Source organism: Cebidichthys violaceus, unplaced genomic scaffold (genome assembly GCF_023349555.1).
Source record: "Cebidichthys violaceus isolate CVI_PGR_0920_01 unplaced genomic scaffold, fCebVio1.0.p SCAF_223, whole genome shotgun sequence".
NCBI lineage: Eukaryota > Metazoa > Chordata > Actinopteri > Perciformes > Stichaeidae > Cebidichthys > Cebidichthys violaceus.
This window is the reverse complement of record NW_027176399.1, coordinates 18,332-41,059: the sequence shown is the minus strand read 5'-3', so window position 1 is coordinate 41,059 and position 22,728 is coordinate 18,332. Positions and strand designations below refer to the sequence as shown.

The 22,728-nt window shown below is 42.9% G+C and overlaps 2 protein-coding genes across 3 annotated transcripts; one reads left to right on the top strand and one right to left on the bottom strand.

Annotated features, from left to right (window-relative positions):
- The first annotated feature begins 3,870 nt into the window (after window positions 1–3,870).
- On the top strand, window positions 3,871–19,271 carry LOC137878085 (cAMP-responsive element modulator-like). 2 transcript variants are annotated; one of them, XM_068718204.1, is made up of 8 exons: window positions 3,871–3,973; window positions 5,674–5,791; window positions 5,914–6,033; window positions 8,180–8,268; window positions 8,807–8,982; window positions 9,496–9,672; window positions 17,137–17,293; window positions 17,746–19,271. In XM_068718204.1, the coding sequence occupies exons 2-8, from the start codon at window positions 5,684–5,686 to the stop codon at window positions 17,888–17,890; spliced, it is 972 nt and encodes a 323-aa protein (XP_068574305.1). In that variant the 5' UTR covers window positions 3,871–3,973; window positions 5,674–5,683; the 3' UTR covers window positions 17,891–19,271. The 2 variants fall into 2 exon arrangements, with proteins under 2 accessions (XP_068574305.1, XP_068574306.1); XM_068718205.1 differs by lacking the exons at window positions 3,871–3,973; window positions 5,674–5,791; window positions 5,914–6,033; ... (1 more) ...; window positions 8,807–8,982; window positions 9,496–9,672 and adding an exon at window positions 14,965–15,204.
- Window positions 11,851–13,518, bottom strand: LOC137878084 (tripartite motif-containing protein 16-like). Its single transcript, XM_068718203.1, has one exon. The coding sequence runs from the start codon at window positions 13,516–13,518 to the stop codon at window positions 11,851–11,853; it is 1,668 nt and encodes a 555-aa protein (XP_068574304.1).
- Window positions 19,272–22,728: the final 3,457 nt, after the last annotated feature.

Below are 22,728 nucleotides of genomic sequence, written 5' to 3'. Positions count from 1 at the left end.
GAATAAATTAATAATTAGCTACTTCTTACATGGTTGTGAGCAAGTTCCTACAAATAGTTCAGAATCCTGCATTTTGGGACTTCTAACATTGGAAGTTGGCGTTTACGAGCAGTGCGTGAAGGCAGCAGAGGAGCAGGGAAGGGCCACAGTTGCAGTCTGGCCCCCCGCTGTGGTCACGACGGGTAATGATTTGGCGCGCAGGGAGGCAACGGTCAGCAGTGGTTAAAACCAAAACAAAAAAAAGATATTAAAATCAATAAAGTGATTGAAAATAATGCAGATTACAGATACTGCGGCTTCTAGATGTGTCCTCACAGGAATATCAAGCTGAGTAGAGTGTTATTCTTCATCTTTTCTTGCACTTTGGGTTTGAGTTTAGGTTTAAGGTTAGGATTAGGATTAGGATTGTTAATGGGACAAACTTTAAAAGTATATATATATATATATTCATTACTGCACTTAATGGTACATCATCACTTGTTAAAAAGCCACAGGTCTTCTTGTGCACCTGCTGCTTTCATATTTCAGTCCATCGTTCCACCCAGGACCTGGACCCGGACCGCATGGATGGACTCGTACCACTGAACATGTCTACTGTAAGACTAATCCACCTGAATCAGTAGATCATTCATTCATTCATTCATTCATTCATCTTCGTCCGCTTATCCGTGATCGGGTCGCGGGGGCAACAGCTCCAGCAGGTGGACCCCAAACTTCCCTTTCCTGGTGCCACATCAGCCAGCTCTTACTGGGGGATCCCGAGGCGCTCCCAGGCCAGTTTGGGGATATAGTCCCTCCACCTGGTCCCGGGCCTCCCTCGGGGTCTCCTCCCAGCTGGTCGTGCCTGGAACACCTCCCTAGGGAGGCGCCCAGGTGGCATCCTCACCAGATGCCCGAACCACCTCAACTGGCTCCTTTCCACGACAAAGGAGCAGCGGCTCTACTCCGAGTCCCTCACGGACGACCGGACTTCTCACCCTGTCTCTAAGGGAGACGCCAGCCACCCTCCTGAGGAAACCCATTTCGGCCGAAATCAGTAGATCATATATCATAATTGTTCAAACTTTCATTTAAAAAACAGGGCTTTGACACACGTTTTGAGAACACATAAAGAGAGGATAACCACCGAGTTTAAAGTGTGTGGGAAGCATGTGTGCCGGTTGAATGGGGGCCGCTCCTCCATCTAATGCCAGCATGCAGCTGTGTGAGACTATTTTAACTCCGGCACACAGCTGGAGCGCTCACAGACCGCCGACCACGGCCTCAGCAGCTGTCGCAACGCATTGAACAGACTCGCTTTAGGAGAATACCAGCAAACGCTCACAGTGGAATTGGCTGTTTTAAGTGAGGGAGGATCGCTGTAGGTGTTGTAGCGTCGCAGTAGACTCTACATTAGAGACGTTCAGTGGATGTTCTGGCACAGTAGTGAAGTAGTGAGGTCAAAGGTGAAGGGAGTGTCCGGGGAGACTTTTTATTTCCCTAAAGACAGACTTTTGTTTAACTCAATTGACATTCACACACTGATGACAGACACCTACCGTCAGACTATTCACATTCACACACTGATGACAGACACCTACCGTCAGACTATTCACATTCACACACTGATGACAGACACCTACCGTCAGACTATTCACATTCACACACTGATGACAGACACCTACCATCAGACTATTCACATTCACACACTGATGACAGACACCTACCATCAGACTATTCACATTCACACACTGAGGGTGAAACCTGCGCCCGCAGAGTGTCCGCAGGCGACTGTGGGAAAGTGGAGAGCAGGGTCGTCCTTCAATCAGAGGATCGGTGGTTCAATCCCCGGTAGTCCCTCCGCTAGTCGCATGTCGAGGTGTCCTTGAGCAAGACACTTGCCCAAAACTTGCTCCCGTAGCTGTGCTTAAGGTGTGTGAATGTGAATAGTCTGATGGTAGGTGTCTGTCATCAGTGTGTGAATGGGTGGATGATGACAAGTAGTGTGAAAATGCTTTGAGTGGTCAGAAAGGCTTGAAAATACAGTACAATATGTAATTTATATATATATATATATATATATATATATATTACATAAACAAAATGTAATATATATATTTGAAAATGTAAACTTTGCAGCCAAATAATACAAACACAATATATATATATATATATATATATATATATATATATATATATACATTGTTACATATATGAAAATACATGTAATATATATATATATATATATTATATTATATATATATATTAAAATGTAAACTTGCAGCCAAATAATATATATGTAATATATAAATATATATATATGAAAATATATGAAAAATAAATAAATAAATATATATTATACTGTATCTATGAAAATGTAAACTTTGCAGCCAAATAATGATAAATATGTATTATATATATATATATATATATATATATATAATATATATATATATATATATATTATATATATATATATATATATAATATATATATATATATATATATATATATATATATATATATATATGTGTGTGTGTGTGTGTGCAATAAGAAATTAAATATGTAAGAATTACAATTTAAATTCCAATTGAAAAAAAATGTCGATACATAAGAGACAGCCGGATAAATGACCTGATACATGAGAATACGAGGGGAAAATTATGGAAAGTTACACATGACTAGTTTTTCATCATTACTTTGTAAACAATATAGAGAATGAAGGAACATTTTGCCTCCAAAACTGGAGTGTTTTCTGCAATTACAATGTACAAAATTGTATTGAAAACAGCTCATTCACTGCTTTCTGCTGACTGAGGCCGTTTTCGGTCACGCTGTTGCAGATTAAGGCGCTTGGCGACGCGGAGCAGTGCTCTGATATCAGCGGGGACGCGGTCTGAACAGGACGACCTCTTCTGGCATGCAGGGGCACAGATGGTGGCTCACGTCTAAATAAAGCAAGTCAGCAAGTACAGATCAGATTCCACAGTATACGCACACCTTTATATCAGAATGAAAGGACACTCAGGGAGTATAGGAACAAATATATATATATATCGCAGATTGTAATGTTCTTTCCATTAAGGCTTTTTAAAGTGATCATAGACTATCATACTACGTTGTTACTGTAAGCTTTTTTAAACTTACTCAGTTATAATTCAGTCATGATGCAGATAGGATGGTTAAAGCCTCTATGAAACAAACCAACTCCACTTTTCAAACTCTTTGAATACAGAAACTCAAGAATGAGTTCCAAAGTGTTGTTGCTCTTGTCAGCCGGTAGATGGCGACATTACTCTGGTCTGTAAACATGTGACTCACCATAGAAACACTGAATAATAACCAAAATCGATGTGGAAATTAATAGTAGAATGACGTCTATCGTCGAAGTCATATTATTGCTAGTTTGAATCGCTTTTGTTGCTGTTTTAATTGACATTTGAGTATTTAAATGCCCTACATTTAAAATTATAGACACGTTGTAGGATATTTATTTAACGTAATGTAATTTAAGATTCATATCTATACCTTCATACAGACAACTGAAATCCGTACTGATAAGAACACCTTGTGCAGTTGAGGTGAACTTTATTTAGGCCTGCGGTTTGGTCCAAAACAGAGTAAACAGAAAAAGGTCTTTAAAATTAATACCTTTGTATGAATTCATATAATATATAAATATTATATAAATGTATATAAATATATAAATTTCAATGTAATGGTATACTTTTTGTCCTATACAGTATTTTGAATACTCAGAAAAAGAAGATTTCGCCCGCAGGTCGTTTTGATGCCGCGCATAGCGAACGCGGAAGTAGGTGGAGGTGAACCGTCTCGCTCCACCTACGCACTCTTTGACGTTAAACTGACCTGTCGGGTCGACATTTTCGGCACAGCATCATCAGCGCTGACGCGAAACTACGTGAGCAAAAGGCGCGAGGCCGTCCAACCCATTGCTGTAATTAGTCACGAGTCAGACTACGTAAAAACTTCGGTAAGTCACTGCAAAGCTGTCACTTTTTTCTCGCTCGGCGCCAGTCGGGGCAGAGAGTCCGAGCGACAAGTGTTGCAAAAACAAACCGTTCATTAAATTATCTTTGATTTGAGAAAGCATTTCCGGTGAATTTTTAGCTGATCAACATGGTGTTTAAAAAAGCAAGCTCCGGTGGCAGCAGTTCCTTTTTTTTTTGTTTAAGTTTACGAAGCTGCGTCAAGTCAAACGGAGTCACGCGCGTCGGAAGTTGGTGCGAAAATTTGTCTCTTCAAAATAAAAGATTCAATATTCGAAAAATATCATTGCTTCATTTTTATTATTTGAAAATTCCTCCTAAATGTATGATTTAATTATTCTTCAATTGCGCTAATAAGCTAATATACCGTTACAATTAATAAGTATTAATTGGGGAAGTTATACTACAGCTTTATCTTCACTTTGCTAAAAGAACGGAAGTCACATTCGCCTTCAAGAAATTCGTTTGAATAGTGAGTCTCTTCCGCTTGAACAATTCAAAGCGGGCTTTATGCCGTTTGAAAGAGTCAATAAACGAAGAAGTGGACATTGTGTTTACTACTACAGAGACATGTAAACATGAGAGTATACTTTGTCCTCTGCTCAGACACTTTTTAAAACTTGGGACTTTGGGGATTTCCATTGCCTACAGTGCACCACGAGAACACTTCCTAATCTAACGTCTCACTCTTTCAGTAGCAGACAACATTATCTTGAGAGGTGTGTGTGTGTGTGTGTGTGTGTGTGTGTGTGTGTGTGTGTGTGTGTGTGTGTGTGTGTGTGTGTGTGTGTGTGTGTGTGTGTGCGCTTAGAACTAATCTGCATCAAACAGAGGCCCTGTAGTTGGACATGAGGAGGGCCCCATACATTATAAAGCAGTATTTTGGACTGTGAGGTGAATGTGACGCTGGCTGCTGACGTCAGTGATCCTTTAGCGTTCGAATTCAATGACGCCTTTTGTTCACCATCTCTGGTTCAAACCAGCGTGTGAAGACGTCATTAAAATACACATAAAGACATTTCTTATTTTCCTTTCAGAAAGGATTCTAGAATCTATCTAACTTGACAGTTTGTAACAGACTCCGTGTCCTGGAGTGTGAAAACGTGCCCATTGAGGAGCTGAGGCTGCCAGCCCCGCAGGGTGGCTGCTGCACACCGCACACATAATGAGCATGAGTAATGCATCGTTATGTAATGCATATTTGTCCCAAGCTGGATAAACAATCACTGCCAACGGAGATCTTCAGACCAATCATTTGGATCTACTGTACTGAGTTATTCATCGTGCTTAGTTATTCAAAATACAAATATTGTCATGGAAAGGTTTTAATTTACTCACATTAAAAGTGACAACTTTTCAGTTTACGACTTTAAACTTGAACCCCATTTTAAACCTTCAATGTGACGATGAAACTCTCCGTTAAAACATCGATAGATGCTTTTGAGTGGGGAAAACGGCTCGAGAATATAATACATAAAGGTAATATATGCAGCACTGTCATGTAGAATAAACTTGAGGCGGGTGAGATCCGGTTTAACAACGAGTCTTTGGTATCACATGTAAAAGTTCTGGTACAGGCGGTGCTGGAGAGCAGAGCGGACTGAAGGCCTCGGTCAGCCTCAGCAGTAGTAATCACTGCTCTGCCTGTCTGTCTGTCTGTCTGTCTGTCCGTCTGTCCGTCTAGGTGACTGACTATGGATTCCTCGGTCTCGCCTCAGCTGGACGGCAGTTTAAACGGCTCGGTGACGGACGGAGAGGAGAACCCCAGCGAGGACAGTCCGTCTCCTGCAGCGCGTCCTCAGGTACACTCCCCTCGTGTCACTCCAACACTCGAGTGTTCACGGAGTGTGACAATGTTGAGGCGTTCTAATAGAGGATGTCTGGCTGAAGGATTGTTCCTTTTCTCTGCTTTTGCACCACACAGGTGTCGGCGGAGTGTCCGGGTGCGACTGTTGTCCAGCTGTGTGACGGTCAGACGGTCATCCAGGCCCTCCAGACCCCCCAGACCTCCGTCATACAGTCCCCACACGTCCAGACCGCCCAGGTGAGAGCGCGCCACGGCCTCCGCTATAATTACTATTTAATAACAGGTCGGTCTGTAAGATGGTGAATATGAGTGCAGCATTTTGACTAAAGGCAGTATGGATTAATTACAAACATCAGTGTCAGCGAGATCTCTTTTTAAGTCCTGTGGAGTCCAAATCAATTCTCAAGTCATGCAAGACAAGTCAAATCTTAATTATGTCAGACATTATGTCATTCAAGATACGACCAAGTCAGGTCTGTCAGAACAAGCTTCAAGACGAGTCTCAAGTCATTGAAGACAAGTCCAGGTCATTCATCAAGTCAATTTAAGTCAAATCTGTCATATCAAAATCAAAACCAAGTCTCTAGTCTATCAGAGCAAGTCTCAAATGGAGTCTCAAGTCATCAAAAACAAGTCCAAGTCATGTCTCAAGTCAAATATGTCAAAGTAAGTCTCAAGTCATTAAAGACAAGTCCAGGTAATATCTCAAGTCAGTTCAAGTCATATCTGTTATATCAAAATCTAAGCCAAGTCTCTAGTCTATCAAAGCAAGTCTCAAATCATGCCTGAAGTTATTCAAGACATGTACAAGTCAATACTGTCAGAGCAAGTCTCAAGTCTCAAGTCGCTCAAGACAACTCCAAGTCAAATCCGTCAGAGTAAGTTTCCGGGTCAAGTTTAAAGGAATTCAAATGATGTCAAAGTCAAGTCTTCATTCTGCCAGAGCAAGTCTCACGTCAAGTCTCAGGTCACACAAGACAACTCCAAGTCAAGTCTCGAGTCTGTCAGAGAACAAGTGAAATGTCAAGTCCTCATTTTGGTGACTTAAGTCCAACTTAAAAAACCCCGTAAACAAACAGTGGAGTTGTGACGTCCGAGTGTGTGTGTGTGTGTGTGTGTGTGTGTGTGTGTGTTTGTGTGTGTGTGTGTGTGTGTGTGTGTGTGTATGTGTGTGTGTGTGTGTGTAGTGAACCAGGAGTCCCTCTGGAGTGCCTGTGGTCTCCTGCGGTGCATCTGTTAATAGGATTGATGTGAGCAGTAGGAGCTGAGGTTTAAGCTCATCAGTCTAACCTTCACATTCAGGAGACGCTGTTGTTGCGTCTGGACGGGAGGATTGATCCAGGAACCGTTGACGCATCGGACAATCTGGAGGGGTCCTACTGGTCCTACTGGTCCTACTGGTCCTACTGGTCATACTGGTCCTACTGGTCCTACTGGGGTTGTTTCACTGAATAACGTGGTGCAGATGCACAGATGTTTCAGCACTCGTTTCCCATCTACTGTTTGTAGATGGGAAATGAAATTTGATCAGATAAACATGTCGCAGCAGATTTTTACTGTCATTTCACGAAAAGGGTATTTACGCAGAAATAGGTCAGGTAAGAGAACGGCACAGTGAAACAGCAGATGGCAACCACAAAGTGGTTTTGTTAACTGATTCCAAAGCACTCCTTTGTATCAGTAAATATCCTGTGTCACTGTTGTGATCGAGCCGGTTTCCTCAAAGTTTAGATTCAAGATTACAAACTGTGTGCGATGCAGCAGGTACACGACAAAAAGAAGTCTCTCTGCTGCTTTTAGAACTTGTTAGGCCGTCGCAGCCTTCCTGTTGACAATGCAACAACCATGACGCACCGGTGTGTGTGTGTGTGTGTGTGTGTGTGTGTGTGTGTGTGTGTGTGTGTGTGTGTGTGTGTGTGTGTGTGTGTGTGTGTGTGTGTGTGTGTGTGTGTGTGTGTGTGTGTGTGTGTGTGTGAGAGAGTGAGAGAGAGTCATGAAAGCTCACTGCCACAAAGCCAGGTCAAATTCATGTTTGTTGTCATTCCAACAATAAGCATTTGTGCGAGTGGAAACGTAAGCCTGTTTGTTTCATTGTACGTTATCGTGCTCATTATCAGATAATCACACAGTAGGTAGAACTCTGTGAGGACTCTGTGAGGACTCTGTGAGGACTCTGTGAGGACTCTGTCGAGACGTGTGAAAGAGGTACGGTTTCAAAATAAAATGCCTTCTTTGACGTCACTCTTCTCTTTCACAGCATCCCAAAGGTCTGTGTACGCAAAGCGACGCCCCCTCAGTGACAAGATTTAACACCCAAAAAAAACAAAAAAAATCCTTTTATTGTGGATTACTCACAATATGTAACGCTGGTTGTGTTCTGCAGATTGCCACTGTGGCGGAGCTGGAGGACGACGAGTCGGTCACAGACACCCAGAAGAGACGGGTGCTTCTCTCCAGGCGTCCGTCTTATCGGTGAGAAGACGTCGACGATAAACAAGTGAAGACGTGAGACGGATATCGATACGGGATACTTGGTTGACTCCACCCGTTTTTTATGAATTAATATTAAAAAATAATATATATTTTTTTATATTAATTAAAAAAAAGTTATTTTTTTATTAACTCCACCTTCATTTAACAACTGGGAGTCAAATAATAAATAATGAACTTTAGAATCAGAAATCAACAACAAGAATATTTGCAACAGTGAACTAATTATATACGAGGATCATAATTAAACAATATTGAATGACGCAGCCCTATAAAAATGTATGTGTATATACTATATTCAAACGGTAACTCTATATGTCTTTTTTATTCTTTTAATTTTTTATTCTTTTAATTTTGTTCTACTTTACTATGATTATGACTTTATGACTATAACATGTACATAGTAGAGAAGTGTGGACAACATCATACGTCAGCAAAGTGAAGTTAACTGCTGCAATAAAGTATAAAAAAAACATGAAACAAAAGCATGATAAACAGCATAAAGTTTTCTCTCCTGCAGAAAAATACTGAATGAGCTTTCATCGGATTCTCCGGCAGTTCCTAAAATCAATGAAGAGAGGACTGAGGAGGAGGAGGACGAGGAGGAAGACGAGGAGGAGGAAGAGGTGCCGGTCTCCAACGCTGCCTCTGCAACAGTGCCGACCTCCATCTACCAGACCAGCTCAGGACAATACAGTCAGTACACATGTAAACAGGGAACCACCCTCTACTGTTCTATAGCATAGAGGGTGGTGTGTACTTACAGCCTCACTTCATTGTGTCCATGTAAATATTCTATTTCCCGTGGACTTAATCCCATGTTTTCTATCGGTTAAATGTGGTAAATAGTACAACAGTACCTAGTAACCGTGATCAGGATCAGAGTTGCTGCATTTGCCGTAGATTAGCCGGGATGCAACATCATTTTAAGCCTCGTGATTATACGACTTATTGACCGTTTCACAGTTTTTAAACGTTCTAAATGTCTCTCAGTGTGTGAGAATGACAGAACCTCGCGATGCAATTCCATTGAAACAGTCTGTACTGTTGACTTAAACACAGTTTCTCATTGTCTTACTAAAGATTCAACCACGAGGGTGTCATGTCCATTTAAGACGACCAACTATCTCACGTCTTCTATTAGAAACTTTCGAGCTACCCGACATAACTCTAACTACTCCATTTCACTGACCTTTGAACTCCACACAGTTGCGATCAGTCATGGGGGAGCCGTGCAGCTGACCAGCCCAGGAGTTGAAGCCTTTCACGGGGCCCAGACCACGATGGTGAACAGCTCTCGGGTCCCGCAGCCCGGAGCCACCATCCTGCAGTGTGCGGACTCCCCGCAGCAGTTCTACATCCAGGGAGGACAGGTGCTCGTCCAAGGTAGGGTTCAAAGGACTTAGAGATGTGGTGTGTACCGTATTTTTCGGACTATAAGGCGCACCGGATTATAAGGCGCACTGTGAATTAACGTGTCTATGTTAACACATAAACCGCACCGGATTATAAGGCGCATTAAGCAAAACAACACAGTCCGGTAAATCAAACTTTATTCAACTCAGTTGTAACAACAAATACCGGTACAGAAAAATACACTCACTTATCGATTCATTCCTCTTCCACAAATCCATCGAATTCTTCATCTTCAGTGTCTGAGTGAAACAGCTGTGCGATTTCGGCATCAAGAATGCCCGAATCCCTCTCGTCATTTTCCGAGTCAGTCTCGTTGCCGTTATCGGTACTTGGCTGTTCAGTGATGATTTCGTGAAAGCTCGGACGACGGTTGCGACCGATGGCTACTTGTTGTGCTTATTGATCGATTTTGACTTTTAGTTTAGACATTACATTCCTGTTACGGGGCCGATCAGGTAGTGACACAGCGTACCGTAATGCTCCGAATATCCATTGAGCGGAGCGGCTTCGTTGCTTACCAAAGTCGTACTTACATATTTCGACAGATTTTTGAGCGCATTGTACCACATAAAATCGATCAATAAGCACAACAAGTAACCCTACATAAGGCGCGCTGGATTATAAGGCGCACTGTCAATTTTTGAGAAAATTTAAGGATTTTAAGTGCGCCTTATAGTCCGAAAAATACGGTACGTGTTTAGACAGTTTGGAGTCGCGTGTAGCAAAAGAACGCGGTAGTTTCCAGGTCCTCTTAGCGTGATGAATAGAATTGAGGCTAAGATGATCTTGTGTGAATCAAATGTAACATTATAATCCTCAATAGAGATCATGGGATTAGGACCTAGAATGAAATTGAGGGATTGTGTAAAAAAAAATGTACAAGACACACCCACGACCATGGGTGTTAAGAGCCACCGTGAGCAGTTTGTCCTGGAGGCCAGTACATTACAAGCAGGGCTGAAAAACGATGGAATACTGTAAAGTGTCAGTATGATTAGGGATGTTAATATGACTATGTCATATGTACTAGCACCAATCATTTTGTCAGACGTCTTCATTTGACTCTCGAATGAAGCTTTTTATTCCTTAAACCTGTTTTATTACAATATTCAATGAATCAGTGAGACTGAATCGATACCGTTTGAGTCATACCACAGACAAGAAATGGTGGGCTTACATACCAGTGACTCACGCATGTAGTCGTTTGTCACCATCGGCACCATCACAGTGGAGGCGGAGAACGGTGTAATAGCTGGACTAATTGACTGTGATTACAGGGCACCATCTCAAGGAGAGGATAGTATAGAGAGCATTAAAAGAAAATCACATCATTTCCATTTTGCCACGGACTTTGAGTAGGTTTGTGGGAAGAATAGGGCTTCAATCCGTGCCGTTTTGGTTTCTTGGTTTTATAGTGACATACAGCTTCTGTCCTTCTGGATAAGGTTCACCATAACCCATACAACTATTAACATAACAAGACCTTGTCAGAGTGGATGTTATTTGGGCTCTCCTGACAATTAAATAGCGGAATAACAGCAGATAAAATACCAGAATTAAACTACATTGGAATATAAAAATACACATAGAAATAACATGTGAACAAATATGCACACGGTATCATACATTACATTACATTCATACATTACAGTTGCAGCCAATTAAAACAAATTCTAAAGAAAAATATATAGAACAAATATCTTTCTACTCACACCGCCACGTTAAGCATTTTTTGAACTGGAGGAACTTCTTTGTACTTCTAAGAACATAGTTCTAAGAACCAGCACCGGCAGTCTCCACTTTTAAAGACCTGTTAAGATGTGCAAACAAAAGACAACACAAAACACTAACAAAATGGAGGAAAACGCGCACAAATGGACCAACAGTGAAGTCCAGAAGTTAACTCGTTCATGAGCGCTCACCCAGTGAGCGAGCTTGTAGCGACCATAGCAAACTCGCTGATCTCCCAGCTGGAGATGTGTGAGAGCGGTGCTGGCAGGGTACAAATGCTCCCAAAAAAAAAGGCCTTGAAGATATGTAGATCTTGGGGGAGCTCCAAAGTTCCACTCAGGGTGTCCCCAGAACTGTTGAGTCCGAACGCCCAGAGTTACTCAAAAGGTTATCAATAGTTTTGGAGGGTTGTAACCTCTATCTGATTGAGCACAACTCAACTGTGTCTCCTTTACTATTTGGAAGCCAAAATCCAGCATAGAGAGGCTGAGTGAATGTGGTCTGGACTCTGTGGAGGAGAGTCATGGTTTCAGAGACGCTGTAGAAAGACAGAATACCTGCTCTGTGATCCAGGTACACTCCTACTCTGGAGGACCGAGGACCAGAGACGGGAGTTCTGATGTTCCTGTGTTTGAATTGATAACCGTTTTTGTAAGAAGCTAATCCCCAAGACTTGCTGTTGTTTCCAAATGCACAAGCGTCAAAGGTCCCTGATCTGATAATATCCTTGTAAGCGACTGCTATTAAAACTTCCACTCCGCTTCTCTTCACCTCCCAGTAACATCGTCCAGTCAGGCCCTCCTTGCTCAGGACCTGCCACCTTTCCCGAAATCTGTCCGGGTGCCAACGGTAAAGTTGAGGTGTTTTCACCAGTGTAGCCTTTCTGTTGCCCTCAGATAACAACACATGTGTGTGTACCGTGTTTGGATCCAGTGTGATTTGACACGAATAGCGTAAGAGTTCAGCTCTTGTCGTGGGCTCTGGCGGTATCAATAAAACATCCACTTCAGCCACTGTCCGTGAGATCTTTGGCCATTGCTCATTGAGAACCCCGTGAAGTTTATCTCTTACCTCTGACACAGCCGCCGTCACATCTTCCAAGTACTGAAGAGGACGGGTATAGGAGCTTGGCAAGTCTGTGGATCCATCGAGACAGGTAAGTGAGGGCTTCCTATGAGGAAAACGGGTATCATCCGCTGTGTTTGAGAGCTGCTCCAGCTCAGCGTCTTTCCTTCTCAGATTGGCGATCTCCTCCTCCAACTTCTCCTGAAGCTCTGTGACCCGACTCACTTCCGTTTTCTGCCGAGATCGGATCTGCATGTTGACCTCATGACTTTGCTTCTTAATCGTACTAATTAGCCCAGTGAAGATCTCCTCACTGTCATCTACTGCTTTATCAGCAGAGCGGTTGAGAGCCTCCACCTCCATTTGAAGAACCTTCACGGCCGTCTTTTTCTTCTGGATTCTCTGCTGGATAGTTTGTCGACTCACCTTGAGCTCTCTCTGCCTCTCGGTTCTCTCTGCTGCAGCTGAGATCGTGTTGTGGCCTGTGTGTTCATCCGTGGAACAGAGATAACAGGCACATTCCTGATGGGTATGGCGGTGAACACTCTTCACCTTGTTGTCAGGAGAGCAAACGCTCTCCCGAAGCTTCTCTGTGAGGCTGACAAGCTCGTGTTTTTCAAGTAGAGGGGATTCACAGTGAAGCTGGAGATGTTGCTCGCAGAAAGAAGCCTGACAACTCAGACAGGACTTGAGGGCTTCACGGTTCCTCCCAGTGCACACATCACAGGCCACGTCTTCAGGTCCAGCATAGGAGCGATCAGCTTGGAGTCCAGTCTTTTTCAGCTCCTCCACTAAATCAGCTAACATGGTGTTTCTCACCAGGACAGGCCTCGCTGTGAAGATCTGTGTGCACTGAGGGCAGCTGTGGATCGTTTTCTGATTCTCTTCATCCCAGACGTTTCTAATACAGCTCATACAGTAGCTGTGTCCACAAGGAATGGTGACCGGATCCTTCAGTAGATCCAGACAGATCAAGCAGCCAAGCATTTCTGGGTCCAAATGATATCCTTGCTCTGCCATTTGTACGTGAAAGTGAGAGGCCGATCGCTTCACTCAGCCCTCTGTTTCTTTTCTCATATGTATTTGGCGATCAGCTGCGAATGAGCTTGTCTGATCTTGCGATTTGCTTTGTTGTTGTATACGCCCATGCTTTTACTGCCAGACCTCAAAAGTGGGCGGAAACACAGAAGTGTCTGAGCACAATGGAAGTCTGTACCTGAGAAACCAGGAGGACGAGTCAGATCAATCTTAAAAAGGATCAGTGTGTGCTCAGCGTTTGTTTTTCACTTTCCTAGTTGGTTGGGGAGCTTTAGGGGGAGATTGCGGTTCAACAGTGTATGCCACATTGAAGTGGTACGCATCAATGGGAAGCTGGGAACCTGATGATTCATTTAACATAACAAAACAATTGTGAAAGTGTAAAAGGACTGAGATATTGAGATGTTATGGAAACTGCTCAGAAACCCTCTTATTGTTCATATACCTATGAAAGCCATACATCCTTTGAATGCTCTAGGTCTCTCGTTTTAAAGTTTCAGTTGTGATCATCCTAGAGGTCATTTTATACAGTGACGTCAAGTTTCAGAAAATGGTTTCACTATCTACTAAATAGAGAATAACATCATCCATCACACATTGAGCTCATTGGATCCACAATAGTTTCAGCTTTCCAATGATACCAAAGTGATGCTATTTCAAGACTGTTTAGGGACCCCACTATTCAGAAATATTCAAATAGACCATTTTTAGAATCGGTGTATACAACACATGTTTACTGCAGGCGAACAACTGCGTAGTTTTTGACCAAAACGGGATGTCTGTTCCATAGAACCATTTTCATTCACATATCCTTCGGGGTGAGAGGCTTCAGCTTCAAAACTGAGGCAACTACAACCTCTGAAAGACGGTGAATCGCCGGCAATCTCGGGGTTCTCAGAGTTGGAGAAGCAGCCAAATCAACAGCAATCTATTGCTTGTTCCTCATTTGCCATCAGATCCATCAGGCAACCAAGGGTTTTTAACAGCAAATACAATATTTTCAAAAAATATCTGCTATGCTCTAGAATTCAGCAATATGAGTCATGGACACGTTGTGACTACTATTAACAAATAATGTAAAAGCTCAATTATCTTCATTCTCTCCGTCATTCGTCCTCCCGTCTTTTAAAGACACAAACGCGCACAAAATGACTCCCTCCAGGCTGCTCAACAGTTTGCACGGCAGCCACTTGGGACACAATATCCTCTTGTTTGTTGAGCGTCTCTCTAGTTGCGTCACCGGTGCTAAAAATACAACCCCTCCACTATCAGCTCCCCCCTCCCTCCCTCCCTCCCTCCCTCCCAGCTCACATTGTGTGACTCTACTTCACAGTCTTATCCGCAGGGGGGGGGGGGGGGGGGGGGGAGGAACTCTAATCCGGGGTGTTTTACTGACTTCAGCGGGGCAGGAGTGATGTCATTGTGATGTCAATGCCTGTAATTGTAATCGGGCTGCAAAGTTGACGAGTGACCACTCCGACGCGGAGAGAGAGAGAGAGAGAGAGAGAGCTGAGAGGGAAAAGGGAGGAGGAGAAAGAGAGGCTCTGGTGAAAGCGAGAAGGAGTGAGGGTAGAAGAAGAGTTGTTTCTGTGCCGAGGTGTTTGGCTGCCGTGGTGCTGGATTATTGGAAACGAGAGATGGCTGTGACCGGGGATGAGACTGAGTCAGGTACAGTGTCGCTCATACTGTGCTTTTTAAAAAAAAATGTGTTCTGTGCAAAAGTCACTTTTCTTTCACTCTTGAGATATTTATGCATGAAGATAAGGATTTGAAGAGTTTAAGGTTACACCCACCTGTAAATAAGCAGTGATACAAATATGCTTTTGTGGTATTTGGACATGATTTTTTTAAAACAGTAAGAGGACATATTTTTTATTTCAACAACTGTGAACAAGACTTTTTCTCTCAGAGAAATATTTCTGAATTTTGAGTTACTTTCCTGTCACTTTTACTTCATGCACGGTGACATTGCAGAGGACACATGCCACAGATTGGAAAGCTGTCCTTCCTGTTTCACCACAGGAACAGCTCACACATGCATTTTGGTTAGTTTGCTCAACTATGTTCCTGTTAGTCTGTATCCCGCTGTTACGCTTGCGCACACACACACACACACACACACACACACACACACACACACACACACACACACACACACACACACACACACACACTCACACATTCTGCTCTCTGCTGTCAGGCAGAAAGGCAGTGGGGGAGTGTGTTTGTGTGTGTGTGTGGGTAGGGGGGTGGGGGGTAAGATAGTTGTCGGTTTGACGTCACTCCGGTTTCCTGGAACAGAGGCCAGGCAGGGAGGAGGGAATGCAAATCGGGCGAGTGAGACGCACACACTGACGTCAGCACAGAGCGAGTCACTCTGTTATCACAATGACAGAGAAAGAGAGACGCTGTGTGTGTGTGTGTGTGTGTGTGTGTGTGTGTGTGTGTGTGTGTGTGTGTGTGTGTGTGTGTGTGTGTGTGTGTGTGTGTGTGTGTGTGTGTGTGTGGGGGGACAGGAGGGGGGGGGTATAGAAACTTCTCGGGAACAAAGTGAAGAAGAGAAACTGAAGCGGTGAGAGGCAGCAGGCAGAGCAGTTAACAGCCGAGTCATCTGTCGATGATTCAACTCGTACGTCTCGTGACCCACGGCCAGGAAGCTGCTTGTTTTTCACCTTTTTTAAACAACAAATAGGATCAGCTACTGGTCAACGGCAGCACACAGTGAACACTGCACACCTATTGAAACCTGTGGAAAGTCTGTGGGGGAAAGTGGAGCACACGAAACATGAACTTGTTCTTTTGAATTAATAATATGTGCACATTAACTCACAGTTTGTTTCATTTTAACCAATGGTTTTTTGTTTTTTTTTTACCATATTTTTAAGGGATGTCAGAGACAACATGTTTCTTAAGTCTGTCCATGTATCACTGTCCAAAATAAACAAATAAGAGCTGTTTATTCTGCACTGTGTTAGGCTGATACAGCAGCAATCCCAGATCATACATTACTGATCTGTGGGCACAAATGAAGTAATTCAAGAGCAGAATCTATTAATCAGTGCACTCAAGTACTCCTACTGTGCTACGTGAAGATCTTAACATGTGGGGGAAAAAATACCTCTTTTTTTTTTTATTATTTTGTATTATTTATTATTGATATGATTTTCTTTTTAGCCAGCCTCTAGTGGCTGTTAGAGGAACCGCATATAAGTCATGTCTTAAAGAATGTCTTAGCAAATTATAAGGAGCCACGGGCCAAAAAAAAGTAGTGTAGAAACAAATGGAACCATTTTAGAACCAGATACCTGTTCACGAGGAGCGTCGAGGTCAGAGGAAATATTCATCTTACGAGGCAGGAAGGAGAGCGGATAAGAGCTCTTGGCCGAAGTTGCTGTCGAACATCCTGCGGTCAAAATAAATTCACGTTTGCTGTACTTTAAAAGTGAAAATGTGAAGAAAAATGTCATTTCATGGATCACATTTTTTATTCTAAAAGAGTAAAAAGTTAAAGTTACAGAACTTGGGAGTCCTAAAGCTTCTGTGTGTGTGTGTGTGTGTGTGTGTGTGTGTGTGTGTGTGTGTGTCCCTCCCCTCATACAGCTGCCACAGGAGACATACCCGCCTACCAGCTGCGTTCGCCCAACTCGGGCCTGACTCACAGCATCGTGATGGCAGCGTCCCCGGGGTCCATGCAGAACCCCCCACCGCACTCTGAAGACACCACCCGCAAGAGGGAGGTCCGGCTGATGAAAAACAGGTAGGAGATGCTGACGGAGGGGAAACAATAATAATTCAAACAAAATGCAGTCGCTGAGATGAGCATTTAACGGCCTTAAATGTTTGAGTCTCTTTTTCTATCCTATAGTAGAGCACATTTCTCCCAATGTTGAATCTCAGTTTGGGATGAAAGTTAATAGAGTTATCGTTTATAACCAGGTTTTAAATGATTCAAAGAGTCAACCAGGAACAGTCTGGACAGACGTTTTTACACATGTGCAAATGTTTCCGTTCTTCTTGATTGTTTGATGATTGATGTGGAAATCCTGCAGCGGGTAAACCAATATGGAAATAGTTGTGAAAGCAGTTTAACAATAAAACCAATGTGCTCTCTTGGATTGTGCATGGCTTTGCATTTTCTCTGGAGCCTAAATTACATATTCAACAAGCGACTCAAACATATCTCCCCCCTCCCCTCTCTTTCCTCTCCAGGGAGGCAGCTCGTGAGTGCCGCAGGAAAAAGAAGGAGTACGTGAAATGCTTGGAAAACCGCGTGGCTGTGTTGGAAAACCAAAACAAGACCCTGATTGAAGAGCTGAAAGCGCTGAAGGACATTTACTGCCACAAAGCCGAGTAGCGGCGGCCGCTTGCGGTCACGAGCCGAAGACGCCGCCGTTTACAAAACTGCCACGGCGAGAAAAAGAAAAGAAAAGAAGAAAAGACTCTGGAACAAAAACTTTGTTGTCTCCTGCTCACTCAGGCCTGGTGTCCCGGGGAACTCCAACAGCTTTGAGCTTTGCCAGTTATCGCCCCATGTTCTTATCTTGCGCTCTTCGCATAGCTTCCGTGCACGCCGACGAGAGGCAGCTGAAAGGAGAGGAACCGGAAGAGGAAACGCAGGTGCTTCCTGGAAGACGCAGCGAGGGGTTAAAGAGAGCCTGGGGGGGGGGGGGGTCATCACGCCGCCGGGCACACAAAGCTACGCCGATCGCCAGCCGCACCGCGTTCACCCGTCTGCGTCGTTTGCGCTTCTGTCGTGGGCCGTGTCACGCATTCCTTCATGCAAACTACAAAACTCTTTGAGCTTTTTGTCTGTAGAGCGATTTTGGATCTTTTTGTATAGACGTTGTTTCGTTTGGTGAAAAAAAAAAAAAAAAAACATTAAAAAAAAATCAAGACGCACGTGAAGAATTCAAGATGGCGCTGCAGAGATAGGTTTCACGCCAAAGCGTCGGTGAAGTTATTTTCCGTCACTACAGTGAGTTGATTGTAACGTTTGAAATGACAGAGCGCAAACTGCTCGTCAGTCAAAGCACAGGCGGTACCAAAGTATCAGAATATGTTTTCTATTACATTCATGTGAGGAATTTCACTCCGCAACTTTGTCTGTTATTTTACAAAGCAAAGCGTAACCGAGCGGCTGACATTGAATTGACTGTTCTGTACGGAATAAAAGCAACTTTTGTAAACGGAGAGAAAGTGGAGATAACTCGCTGCTCTACTGTCACGCAAGCGTCTTCTTTCACATCGTAGGTATCCATTGTGGTATGAAACTGTATTTGATTATGGCTGGATATTAAAATGCTCTGTTTTAAAGGGTGATGCCAATTTATTTTCCTTTTTAAAAAAAGAAATTAAAAAAAAGAAAAAAAAAGTAAAGACATTTTATTTTAATGATAATATATCATGTTGTGTTGATGTTTCTGGTGATTTTAAAGACTGCTTGCTTTTTTTTGTGTGTGTCTCTGTAGATGTTGAGTTTAGAGAGAGAGAGAGAGAGAGACAGAGAGAGAGAGAGACAGAGAGAGAGAGAGAGACAGAGAGAGAGAGAGAGACGTTCGCTGAAACTGAAAAACTAAAGATAATAAATTTATGTTTAATTTGATATCAACTGAGTTGAATTTATCTGCATGTAGTATTTTTATTTTCACCCGGTGTTCTGTTCTCAGTGTACTTCCTTTATTTGAATTGTAAAAACCCAAACTATTTTTGTTTATCTAATAAAACGTTCAAACGGGTCACGGGTTGTGACTTATTGCTCAGCTCAACGTTCAACTTCCTCCTCTGTAGGTTCCACAGGACGCGTTCACAAAGTGCTGCCGCTGTCTGGTAGCAAGAGGTACTTCAGTGTCTTCTGTCACAGGAAACGAGAACGAAGAGGACGCAGTTTGATGTCCAAATGTCTGATTAAACGGACATACGATACATGACGAATGGAGTTGATTTAATATACATACAAATACATTCATTATATATATATATATATATATATATATATATTCATTCATTATATATATATATAAAATGAAAAATCCAAGTATAGTTGATGTTTGAATGAATGAGAATTCATTTAAACATAAAAAAAACCAAAATCAGCAATTTAACAATGATAGGATAGAATGATTTAGGCTGATGAAAACTTGCATCTTTAACACCTCAAATGTTGTAATCGCTGTATGACTGCAGTGGAAATTCCTCTTTGACCACATCTTCAGAGAAACGACGTCAACACAGGCCCTCCTCCACACCCACAGTGTACACGACCAGCTGATGTCAAGGGCAGAGCGTGTACAGTGTCACTGCGCACCGCTAGCTGTTAGCCGTGCAGTACTGACGCTTGACCGATCTCAATGGGATCTTGTGAGAGCATGTTGAGGAGCGTTTTGTAACTCCTTCGTCACATTCCCACATTGAAGCTCACGATAACAAGGCAAGGCAAGGTTGTAGAGCACATTTCAACAAGAAGGTCATTCAAAGTGCTTCACATAAAACCATTAAAAACATAAAGCAAAAGAAAAGGAGATTTAAAAACAAGTAAGAGCATTGATTGAAACATTAAAAACAGTCATTGAAACACTAAAAATCTGTGTCAGAAATGCAGTAAATGGATTAATATCCCTGAATCTGGTTCAATCAAAGGCAGCAAACAGAAAAGTCTTCAGTCTGGATCTACAGGAGCTGAGGGTCTCAGCAGACCAGCATCTTTCTGGGACTTTGTTCTTTGCAGAAGAACCGAACACTGCTCCTCCATGGTTAGTTCTGACTCATGGGAACAGAACGTAGACCGCTCCCAGACCACCTAAAGGAGGCGGGATGGTCCATGAGGTAGCAGCAGATCAGAGATGTGTTTTGTTCCCTGAATCATTCAGTGCTTTATAAACCAACAGCAGGGTTTTAAAGTCACAAGAACATGGTTCATATCGGCCGCTGGAGCTGAGGGTGAAAGGAGGAGTGGTTTGCCCCTAACTTGTTTATCAGCAACTGTTGTTTCCTCCGGTCCCTAAAGGTCACAGATGATGTAATGTCCAACCTAAAAAAAACAAACAGACACAAACTTTTATTTTTAACAAAAAGGTCAGCTCCACCTTTGCTCAGTAACACGATGTCTTCATTCGCCTCATATCTCACTGAGTGGGATTTCAGGAGCCAGTAAAAATGAAATTACTTTTTCTTTTTTTTTTTTTTTTAAAAAGGGGGATGCGCATGAAAATGAGTAGTTTCCATAGCAACATCTGGCGATACGGAGCTGACCTCGGAGGGGTTGATGGGATGGATCTCTCTGTTTCTGTATTGAAGTGGGGTTGGTCTTCTTTTTTGCCTCATGTTCATTCTCATACAGACTAATATGCTCTCAAAATGACAACACACACGCAGGAACAGGGAATCAGTCTTTATCTCCCACACACACACACACACACACACACACACACACACACACACACACACACACACACACACACACGGAGTGGTGAATAGTTTGCTGAAAGGGAGCGTGCCTCTGAGGGAAACCTTGAAACGAGTGTTTATGAAGAGAGAACCTTCAGCACTGAATCATCTTATCTCTTTGACATTCTGCCTCTGCTCTTGAACACTTCAAAATAAATTAAATGCACGTTTCACTGACGCGTGCGAGTCCTCATTGAACTTTACATTTATTTCATTCAAGCAAATATGAAAACTCTCAATGCATATTAATGATTCAGTTCTATTTTCTGGTGTAGTCAGTATCAAGTCAATAGCTGTTTAGTGTTTACTCAACCCCTAAAATCCGCCGCATGTATCATCTTTCCCCCTCCAGTGGGGGCGCCTCTTTAATATTTCATTTTGTTACCTCTCAAACCTCTTCATGGCCTTTGGTCCAGTGTGACTCTGGAGTGGAAATTTCCACCTAGAGACTCAACCGCCTACCAGCAGCGAGAGGCCTTACTGCCTTGACGACGTGCGCCGTGCTCCACTGAGGCGGCTCGAGGAGGACCTCTGCTGACCGACACGCGCTACTGCAACAACAAGCTCACATCCTGGAAGCCGAACGAGAGATGTTGCGTTGGTTTAACTTAAGAAATGGTAGTTTCCTTGCCGCCTTAAAATTGTGAACGAACAGAACTCATACTGAATGTTCAATTTTAATTAAAAAAAAAACTGATTGCATGAAAATATGGCAATGTTGAGACATTAAGTTAGATTCAACTGTACTCTACGGTTTCATTTGTTAGCTCAGTAGCAGCGTTGTTCTTCATTCCACCAGCGCCTTCTTATATAAAAGAGGTCCGTCTCACTTCAACATGCACAAAATCACATGTCGTGGATAAGGCCTCATTTGAGCCCTCATTGTGCTTCAAACAGAGAGCGCCTGCATCCAACAACACGCAACCAGACAATCACGTCTGCTTAAGTAAACTTCAGCTACCTGTGTCACTTGGCGGTCCAGGAGCGTGTGTCATGATCTCTCTATATTTGCACGATTCATTGTGTCATCGTGACTACACACAGAAGGGAGGAAGTGAGAGGCAGCCGGGTGGAGGCTACGGCTCTATTAGCACGATGCTAGCTAGCATAACCTGGCAACCTCGAGGAATTTGGAACAATCCCTGGTGGACGTCTGTGATCTGAATTCTGTGTGAATTCCACTGCAAATCACCTTTTTTTGTGTGCAGCATTTGCACATGCATGACGGCTACCCCAACGCGTTGACTGTGTGCATCCTCACTAATAGACACTAAGCGTCCACAAGGTGCAACTAGAAGCACATGAATGGTGGGCAGATGGCAGCAACGATGGAGGGAACTTTGTAAGAGCAACAATGATAGTTTGTTGCTGCTTTGATCTTAATTTTGTAACGTTATAGTTACCACGTGTCGCCATGTTTGGTCAGATTTATGTTTTTGCAAAAGTGGAGGTTCTTCAACAAGTTGTTAGCCGTGGGACGATTCGTCCCTGGAGCTCCTCTCTAGAACCTGTGTTTGGTGGTTTGTCTGCTCTGGGACAGTCTGTAGAGACTATGCTAAGCTAACAAATACACAACTATTATTTAATTGATATTATATTCCATTTCGGCCAATAAATCCTCCCTAAATCCTTCACACTGGACCTATAATAAACCCATACAGATGCAACACCATGGATTGACCGCAAGATGTCACTATTTTGCTGCTTTGGGCCAAAAACCCCTAAAAATACAACCATCTAGGGGACCAA

Excerpts from the sequence above, each read along its gene's own strand:
- LOC137878085 (XM_068718204.1), top strand. The coding sequence starts at position 5,684 with ATGGATTCCTCGGTCTCGCCTCAGCTGGACGGCAGTTTAAACGGCTCG. Across the intron at positions 6,034-8,179 it reads CACACGTCCAGACCGCCCAG|ATTGCCACTGTGGCGGAGCT; the intron begins GTGAGAGCGCGC and ends TGTGTTCTGCAG. Across the intron at positions 8,269-8,806 it reads TCCAGGCGTCCGTCTTATCG|AAAAATACTGAATGAGCTTT; the intron begins GTGAGAAGACGT and ends TCTCTCCTGCAG.
- LOC137878084 (XM_068718203.1), bottom strand. The coding sequence starts at position 13,518 with ATGGCAGAGCAAGGATATCATTTGGACCCAGAAATGCTTGGCTGCTTG.